Genomic DNA, 10,044 nt, shown 5'->3' on the forward strand with positions numbered 1-10,044 from the left:
TTTATTTATTTATTTTTTTTTTCCTCGTTTCAAGTTTTAATCAAAGCTTGTATATAAGATTACTTTATTCCTGCATCTTCTCAATTGTTTCTTCCTTGTATTTGCCCTTTTCCTTCCCTACTTGGCGAGATTTGGCTTTCCGTTCAAGGATCTTTTTGCGGTCTTTGTCCAGTTTTAGCCTAGTGATAACCACCTTGCTGGGGTGAATGCCTACATGGACAGTTGTGCCATTAGCCTTTTCCCGCTGCACCCGTTCAATGTAGATTACGTATTTCTTCCTGTAAACCTGGACTACTTTGCCAATCTGCTGACCTTTATAGTGTCCTCGTACAACCTGAACTTCATCATCCTTTCGGATGGGCATGGATCGCACGTTGTACTTCTGTCTCAACTCTTTGGAAAGAGGGGAGGACATAATCTTCCTGCGAATGTGGGAAGGTGCATTGAAATGCCTTTTGCGATTCTTGCTTCGGTCGGAAGTCACAAAGGGATTGAACTTCATTTCGGCAGCTCCCGCTTAGGTCTATGTAATTTATTTTTTAAAACAAGTATTTACATGCATTTTATTATATACCTTATACAACACTAGTGTAGAAATATTAAAAGGTTGAAATTTAAAAATGAAGAACATTTTAAAAATCACACTTTTTAGTGAAAGTTAATGGCTGTCATAACTGGAAAAGATGCTTGTCAAAGATAGGTAGATTCAAACAGAAGAAGTAGGCCCTCGATTGCATTTATTAAATCATGATACTTATTTTCGCATCCCATTCACCAACAATGCAAAGACTTCTAATTGAAATTCAACTAGTAAATTTATATCTTGTCAATCCTTCTGGAATGATTGGAAGATGTTACATTTTTTATATTCTTAATAAATGGATTCTACCTCCATTAAGAAATTTCATTTAAATTTTAAAAATAAGTTTTAAAATTCTGTTTCTTAGTTTTTCAAAGTGTGGAAAGGTTTTCATAGGTGAAACCATTGTTTTTGGTAATTTTTTAAAAATCACAATATTGGAACTATTTCCAGTCATCCATCTTCAAAATACTTTTTCCTAAAGTACGTGTTTCTTTAGAAAAGCAGTGACTTCCTCGCTCATGGATAGACTGTCATCTTAACCTTGAAGGGACAGCTTGAAGGGACCGATTAAGCGACATTTTTGTTGTTTTTTATGTTTGAAAGTAAGTGCTAGGTAGCATACTCTTGACAGCCATTTCTCATCATAGAACATGTGAAATAAAAATGTGCATCTCCTCTATGCTCAATATTTCATTGTAGGCTCAATTTCCCCAGGAGATTGTCAGTCTGCACAGCAAAGATTTTCATGGTCATTCTCTGTCATTACCAAGAATTGTAAAGTTTGTGGCAGTTAACAGACTTGTCTTTGTCTGGTGGGTGGCATACATTAGGAAGAAAATGAATGTCAACGGTGATGTTACCTCTGGTTCTTGGAACCTCCTCATATACTGTGTGCGACAGATGACTTCCGACATAGTGACTGAGTGAGAATGCCAGGTCGTTAGTATTAGTAAAATGTAATAATGTTTGTTATAATTAAATACTGTTTGAGTGCATTCTTAAATATTTACCTCATGCATATCCTGGCACACTCCACTTTGAAGACGATGAGGGTGGCTTTAGTAAGATGGAGTTCCCTGAAGTTAGTTAACCATTTAAGTAAACTACAAGTCTCAAGTTGGAAAACAAAATAGATTAGATTGTGTCCTAGACAGACTAGGTTGTAGGAATCTGGAGGCAGCCGGTGATCAATGGAGAGAGCACTAGACTAGGAGTCCAGAGAACTAGATATCCCTTTCTAGCTTTGCGATCTGCCGTCTCCAGTTTGTAAGGATTTAATATGAACAAGCCTGGGCTCTGTAAGCTATAGAGTCCTGGGCAGGAAAATCAGGATAAATCTCAGGAAGCGATACCTTAAAACAACCTTGTCCAACATGGGGCCCGCAGGCTGCACGTGGCCCATGACAGCTTTGAATGTAGCCCAACACAAATTCATAAACTTTCTTAAAACACAATGAGATTTTTTTAAAGCTCATTAGCTATCGTTAGTGTTAGTGTATTTTACGTGGGGCCCAAGACAATTTTTCTTCTTCCAGTGTGGCCCAGGGAAGCCAAAAGATTAGACACCCCTGCCTTAAATGAATTAGTATTAGTAAAACATAATTAGTTTTAATAGTCCTTTTAAGTTTTTCCCCACATAACTCTATTAATAGATGAATCCTTTTCTCTACCTAACATCCTGGGGAATAGGTAGGGCACTAGTTGTTATGTCTGTTTACATCAAGGTTAAGGAAACTATGGCACAGAGAAGTTTTAGGTGATTTGCATGCAATCCCATTAGTTGATAGATTGAGACTAGAATTCATTCCTGATTATCTTTAAGTAGTGAGAAGCAAAGATAAAGGTGGGTAAGTGGGTATGGCCAACTTTTATTTCTGGGAGAGATTCTGGAAACTCAGTGGTTGATTAAATAGCTAAGGGAGAGCAGTGATGAAAAACCCTGAATGATTCACGATGTGAATTCTAGAGAAGCAACTTCTCATCCATGAGCAGACACCCCCATCCCAGAGTGGCGTTTCTTTTAAAGAAATGGACTCCAGGTTGCCATCATTCTCCTTCTAGGGTGCTGTTAAGGGACAGGTCTGGCAAAATAAAATCACCACTGGAGAGATAGTGCCATTGTTTTATTGAAGATCTTTCACTCCTCTTAAACATTTATCAGTTGGGAAGATGATATAGAGAAGCTTAACTGAGATATTGCTTACTCCTAAGGCTGAGAAAATTCTGTGGCTTTTTCATTAGCTGATTTTGATTTATCTAGAATACTTCTGGGTAGCCAGAACAACCAATTCTAAAATCTCTGTTCCAGATGTGATTTCATTGACACTCAGAATGTTATTTTCATTTAACCTGTTGAATTCCCAATAAAATTTTAGTATCAGGTAATAAGCATACCCAAAACGTATACAGTGCTCGCTATGTAAATACTGTTCCAAGGAAACTAAAAGGATTAACCACTCGATTTTCTCAGCAAGCTTTTGAGGTAGGTACTATTATTATATCAACTTCATTTTCAGAGGGGAAACAGAGGCCCAGAGAGGCAGAATAACTTGCCCAGAGTCACAGAGCTGGAATAACTGGCCCAGAGTCACAGAGCCAGGCACTCTGGCTCCAGGGTCTGTGCTTGACTTTCCTTTATTACCTGTACTGCCTTCTTGTCACAGGCACAATGCCAGGCCCTGAGGGAAAATGATAAAACCAAAGAACGATTAATTTGGCAGAACCTTCTCAGAAAGATGGGAGAGGTGCAGAACTTATGAGGAGAAACTGGGGTGGGTGGACCTCGAAATACAGTCCATTGGTTTAACTCCTCAATGCCCACAGAGCGTTCTTTTTCCCATGGGGTAATGGACAAGCAAATTTTTCTTAGTTTTTTGTCTTCCATCTCAGTGGCCCCTGAGTTTTCTTCCCCCAGAGATTTGGCGCCTCTTCCCTCTTGAGGATCTCAGGAAATTTAGTGGAGAAGGAGCTTCTTACCTTTGCCCGTGGAGAGAGGTCTGCATTGTTTGCAGGGTCACCCAGGTGTGCCCTTCAGCCTTCCCAGCTTGCTACCTTCCTGTCTGTGGTTACCTTAGAAACCAAGGCTCTCCCATCACACTCGAAGTAGCTGAGACGAACTGAATAACAGAGAAGGTGCCAAGATAAATTGTAAAGGAAAAAAATGTGTGAAAGAAAACCAATTTTAGACCTAAGGCTAATATTTTGGGAAGTTGGGTATGTTGTACTGTGTGTGTGTGTGAGTGTGTGTATGTGTGTGTGTGTGTCCTTCCCAATATGACAAAGTTCCCAGGATCAAATGTGAGAAACAAAAAAGGTGAGACGCCAAGAGGAAGATAATAAAAAACTGCCCAAATCCTGCTTTTAAAACTGAAAAATATTGCGAGGTCAAGGCAGGAGGATTGCTTGAGTTCTGGAGTTTGAGACCAGCCTGGGCAACATAGTGAGACCTCATCTCTTCTAAAAATCAAAAAGATTAGCTGGGTGTGATGGTGCGTACCTGTAGTTCCAGCTACTCTGGAGGATCACTTGAGCCCAGGAGACCAAGACTGCGGTAAGCTATGATCATGTCACTGCACTCCCACCTGGGCGACACAGTGAGACCCTGTCTCAAAAAACAAAACAAAACAAAACTGAAACGTATCCATTAAAAGAAAGTTATTAACATACAATAAATTACACATATTTAAAATGTATAGTTTGATAAATTTTGACACATACACACATGAAACTGTCAGCACAACGAAGAAGATAATAATGTCAGCACCTGAACAGCTTACAGGTGCTGCTTTCTCATTCTTTCTTCCCAACCCTTCCCACTGGGCACTCTTCCCCATTCCGGTCCCCAGGCAATCTTGGATATACTTTTTGCTCCCATAGATTAGTTTTCATCTTCTAGAATTGTATATAAATGAAAGCATATAGTATGTACTCCTTTCTTATGACTTGTCCTCAGCATAATTATTTTCAGATTCATCTGTGCTGTTGAGTGTTTTTATTTATTGCTGAATGGTATTTTTTACATTTCAGTTTCTGATTACTTACTACTGGTGCATAGAAACACAGTTATTTTTGCATATTGATCTTGTATCTTGCAATCTTGTAATCCTACTTATTAGTTTCACTGGGTATTTTGTAAATTCCATCACATTTTCTGAGTTGATGCTCATGTTATCTGAGAATAATAACAATTTTATTCCTTTTTTTCTAATCGGCACTCCCTTTGTTTCTTTTTCTTGTCTTATTGCACTAGCTAGAGCATGTAGTGCAATGTTGTTAGAACGAGTAACATAAGAATTCCCTGCCTTGTTTCTCATCTTAGTGGGAAAGCAATTCTTTTTTCACAATTAAATATGATACTGTCTGCAGGTTTATTGTTTGTATCAGGTTGTGGAAGTTCTCTCCTGTTCCTAGTGTGCTGGGAGCTTTAACAAGAATAGTTGTGTTTTAATGTACAATATGAGGACTATAGCTGAAATTGTATTATATTAGGATTTTTTGTTAAATAAGTAGATTTTGACAGTTCTTGTCAAACAAAACGTATGTGAGATGATGAATGCGATAATTTGCTTTGCCATAGTAATCAGTTTGCTCTCAATATGTATCCCGTAACATCATGTTATGAACCTCAAATATACACAATAACTTTTTTTTAAGAATAGATGTAAAGGGCGGGCACGGTGGCTCAAGCCTGTAATCCCAGCACTTTGGGAGGCCGAGGCGGGTGGATCACGAGGTCAACAGATCGAGACCATCCTTGTTAACATGGTGAAACCCCGTCTTTACTAAAAATACAGAAAATTAGCTGGGCATGGTGGCGCGTGCCTGTAATCCCAGCTACTCAGGAGGCTGAGGCAGAAGAATTGCCTGAACCCAGGAGGCGGAGGTTGTGGTGAGCCAAGATCGCGCCATTGCACTCCAGCCTGGGTAACAAGAGCGAAACTTCGTCTCAAAAAAAAAAGAATACATGTATTTTTTCAAATTCTTTTTTCCACATCACTTGACATGATTTTATGGTTTCTCTTCAGTCTGTTGATATGGTGAACTTTCAGTGTTGAATGAGGCTTGAATTTCCGGGATAAACTCTACCTGGTCATGATGTTTTAACCTTATTATACATTGTTGGATTTGATTTGCTAAAAATTTGTTAAGGATTTTGCATATGTGTTCATGATACTCATGATAGATACTAGTCTGTAGCTTTTCTTTTTTTTCTTTTTCTTTTCGGAGACAGAGTCTCGCTTGTTGCCCAGGCTGGAGTGCAGTGGTGTGATCTCGGCTCACTACAACCTCCACCTCCTGAGTTCGAGCGATTATCCTGTCTCAGCCTCCCCAAGTAGGGGATTATAGGTATGCGCCACCACACCTGGCTAACGTTTGAAGTTTAGTAGAGATGGGGTTTCACCATGTTGGCCAGATTGGTCTCAAACTTCTGACCTCAGGTGATCTGCCCGCCTAGGCCTCCCAAAGTATTGGGATTACAGGCATGAGCCACCTCGTCCAGCCGCTTTTCTTTTTTATAATGTTTTTGTCTAGATTCAGAGTAATGCTGGCATCATAGAATGAGTTGGGAAGAATTATCTCCTCTTCAACGTTCTAGAAAAGTTTGTATGAACCCCCATGGACTCTGATCTATGTGCTCCTTGCCATCTGTCCTAGCCTGGCCTACCTAGCTTGGTGTGTCTACTTAGCAATAGGAAACACTCTTTATTCACTATCTTTTCACCCAAGCCTCAATATCCATCATTTACTCAGCTCTGCTCAGATACCTGCTTCTTGTCAGAACTCTTTCTGTTTCCTGCCACTAACACCGTCATGAAGGCTTATAGTTAACATCAATTAGAAAAGCCCTGGGCTGCCAAAGACCTCTTTCTCTTCTATCCACAAAAGCCAAGACTGGCTCAGGTTGATTAGAGCTTCCTCCTTCATCCAGTGTCCTTTTAACTCGAGTCCACTCCATTTAATTTTTGTTCCTCAGTCTTCATTATTTCACCCCACATACTCATTTTAGGACTTCCAGGCTCACGCTTCACCCTATCCAGCAACACAGCTTCCTGCCTCACGCTTCCATCCCTAATGCTAACCCACTTCTCAAAAAGGCAGTCTCTCCCACTCTTGGAATTACTGTGGTCTTGGTTGAGAATCTCTAATCTCTCCAGTCTGACTGCTGTGTGCTCTCCAGCCATGAGGATTAGTGAGGCATCAGAATAGGTTGGCACACATGCTGGGCTCTCCCTGCAGCTGCCGTGCTTCTCAAAAATCACCAAGCAGGGAGCCCAGCCTGCCAGCAAAGAGCTGCAGGCTATGATGGATCCTTGCAACTTTCCTCTCAAAGTGCAGCGGGAGAGGTCACTATGTGTGCAAGTCCTTGGGAAGGACTCTCTAAAAGCCTCCTGTGAAACTCATCCAAGTACATGAAGAAGTGGTAATCAGAAATCTGGGCCCTTATCCATCCCACTTTACATATTGCTGCTGGAATGAAGTAGTCTTTACCCTTTCCCATCTCCACCAGATAATCCTACTGGCTCCCTGCTGTCCTCTCTTAAAATTAAAATAATTTAAAATTAGATGTTTTTATTATCAGAGTAATACAGGTTATTGCAGAAAACTTGGAGGAAAACAAATGGAGAATTATGAAGAAGACTAGATAAATCTGTCATTCCATTTGAGCTGTAATTCAATTATTTTATATCATCAAAAATTTTTCCAATTTTGAATTAGTATAAGTAAAGATGCTGCCATAAGCATTCTTGAGGAATTATTGAAGCAAAAGAAGTGTCCACTGTAAGGCTTTTTATTCATACGGCCAAACTGAATAATTTACTCAAAGAGTAAAAACCTCTTTCTACTTTATTCAATGAGAGTTACTATTTCATGAAACACTTCTTGTCCACATTAGATAGTTTTAATTTTCTAATGCTTTGCGAATTTGATACTGATTAGTAAACAACATCTTCTTCTTTTTTTTTTTTTTCGAGACGGAGTTTCGCTCTTGTTACCCAGGCTGGAGTGCAATGGCGCGATCTCGGCTCACCACAACCTCTGCCTCCTGGGTTCAAGCAATTCTCTTGCCTCAGCCTCCCGAGTAACTGGGACTACAGGCGCGCGCCACCATGCCCAGCTGATTTTTGTATTTTTAGTAGAGATGGGGTTTCACCTTGTTGACCAGGATGGTCTCGATCTGTTGACCTCGTGATCCACCCGCCTCGGACTCCCAAAGTGCTGGGATTATAGGCGTGAACCACCGCGCCCGGCCACAACATCTTCTTTTTAATATGTGCCCCTTAGGGAAGAGGTTGCGCGATCTCGGTTCACTGCAATCTCCACCTCTGGGGTTCAAGTAATTCTCCTGCTTCAGCCTCCCGAGTAGCTGAAACCACAGGTGCGTGCCACCACATCCAGCTGATTTTTGTGCTTTTTAGTAGAGATGGGGTTTCACCATGGTCTCGATCTCTTGACCTCGTGATCCGCCCGCCTTGGTCTCCCAAAGTGCTGGGATTATAGGCATGAGCCACCGCGCCCGGCCAGTTTCCTGGCACAGTCTCTGTGCCAGTCTGGAGTGCAGTGGTATGATCATGGCTGTGGAGTAGCTGGACTATAGGTGTGTGCCACCACACCACACCTGGCTAATTTTTTCATCTTTTTGTAGAGATGGGGTCTCATTTTGTCCCCAGGCTGGTCTTGAACCCTTGGGCTCAAGCAATCCTCCAGCCTTGGCCTCCCAAAGTGCTGGGATTACAAGTGTGAGTCACCACTCCCAGGTCTGTTGTACATTTTTCCCCCGTGCTGATTGGTTCAGTCAGCAAAAATTAGCTGAAAAAATTGTTCCATCTCAAAAAAATTAGCCCAATTTCCAAACTTTATTCCACCATGCTCATCCTCCTTTACTACCCTAATTTCTCATGATTTCCTACCAATCTGCATCCCACAATAGCCAAGCTTATCTGATTACACAATGCTTGCACTCTTCATTTATATAAATAGCCAAATGTAATAATCACCTGCTGTGTGTCAGGCGTTGTACAAGAGCATTACAAGTATTAATTCATTAAGTCTTCACGGAAACTCTATAGGCAAGGTATTATTATCATTATCATTATTAACTACTTTTAAAATGTGGATGCAGGCATAGATAAATCAGTTAACGTTTCCAAGTTCACACGGCTTGAAACTCAAATCTTGGAGGATCTAAGAATCAAATCCAGACAGAGGGCTCAAGAGCTGATCATTAGACTAAAGAGCCTCCCTCCTAAAAGGGTAACACGAACAGCCTTCCTTTAAAACTTAATTTCACTAGTGTGAAAATTTTTCAGATTTTAAGTGCAGGAATGGGGTTAAAATTTGAAAATAAAGGGCAAGCAGAATTTTTCTTTCTATCCCAGAGAGAGTAATAGGAACTGGATTCAGTTGTTTCAACTGAAACAATGAAAAAAAAGACAAAACATATGAAACAATAGTTCTCAAGACACTGGATACCGGGAAATGAAGAATAGTGATTCCTGAGAAGTGGGAAACAGATGCCAGGAGCCCTCCCTTGCTCCAGCTTACTCCCTGAACAGTTTCCGGGCCACGGCAGAGGAAGGGGAACTCAGGTGGAGTCCTGTGGTATTTCCCGAGTTGAGGAGTCAAAGTCAGGAGTCCAAGAGGGCAAGGTGGCTGGAGCCCACAGGCCAGAGTATCAAAAAGGAGACTGCTGCACAGAGAGGACTCCAGAGATCTCCACAGGGCCAGTCTCTTATGAATACTCAGCTGAATTTAGATCACTGAATGTATGTGAGGAAAGAACTTCCTGAAAGGATTAGAAAGAATAACCCTTGGCCAGGCACAGCGGCCCACACCTGTAATCCCCGCACTTTGGGAGGCTGAGGTGGGTGGATCACTTGAGGTCAGGAGTTCGAGACCAGCCTGGCCAATATGATGAAAACTCATCTCTACTAAAAATACAAAAATTAGCCTGGCATGGTGGTATATGTCTGCAATTCCTGCTACTCAGGAGTCCGAGGCATGAGAATTGTTTGAACCAGGGAGGCAGAGGTTGCAGTGAGCCAAGATTGTGCCATTGCACTTCAGCCTGGGTGATAGAGCAAGACTCAATCTCAAAAAATAAAACATAAAATTAAAAAAAAGAATAACCTTTAACACTCACACAGGGCCAGGAACACTGTCTGTTATGAGTGAAAGATCTCATAACTCATGAGGTAAGGCAGAGTACACAGAAAGATCTAGCCTCAATAATGAGAGTGAAAAACCAACCTTAGAATAAATATAGTCCTGGTTTTACCTAACAAAGTTTGAAAAAAACAATTTGAAGGGTTCAAACTGTTTCTAAGAAACTTTACTGCATTCTCTGGCAAAATTCAAGAATATATGTAGGAAATAAGAAATATCTAGCACCCAACAAAGTAAAACTCACAATGTGTGGGAGGTAGAAAAATTCCTCTTAAAGTTTCCTTTCTTGTTAAAGA

General features: G+C 40.9%; 1 protein-coding gene across 1 annotated transcript; it reads right to left on the reverse strand.

The window, feature by feature from the left end:
* Positions 1-508, reverse strand: LOC100414356 (large ribosomal subunit protein uL24). The gene has a single exon (XM_002760122.7). The coding sequence runs from the start codon at positions 500-502 to the stop codon at positions 65-67; it is 438 nt and encodes a 145-aa protein (XP_002760168.2). The 5' UTR covers positions 503-508; the 3' UTR covers positions 1-64.
* Positions 509-10,044: the final 9,536 nt, after the last annotated feature.

The sequence above is a fragment of the Callithrix jacchus genome, chromosome 18 (genome assembly GCF_049354715.1).
Source record: "Callithrix jacchus isolate 240 chromosome 18, calJac240_pri, whole genome shotgun sequence".
NCBI lineage: Eukaryota > Metazoa > Chordata > Mammalia > Primates > Cebidae > Callithrix > Callithrix jacchus.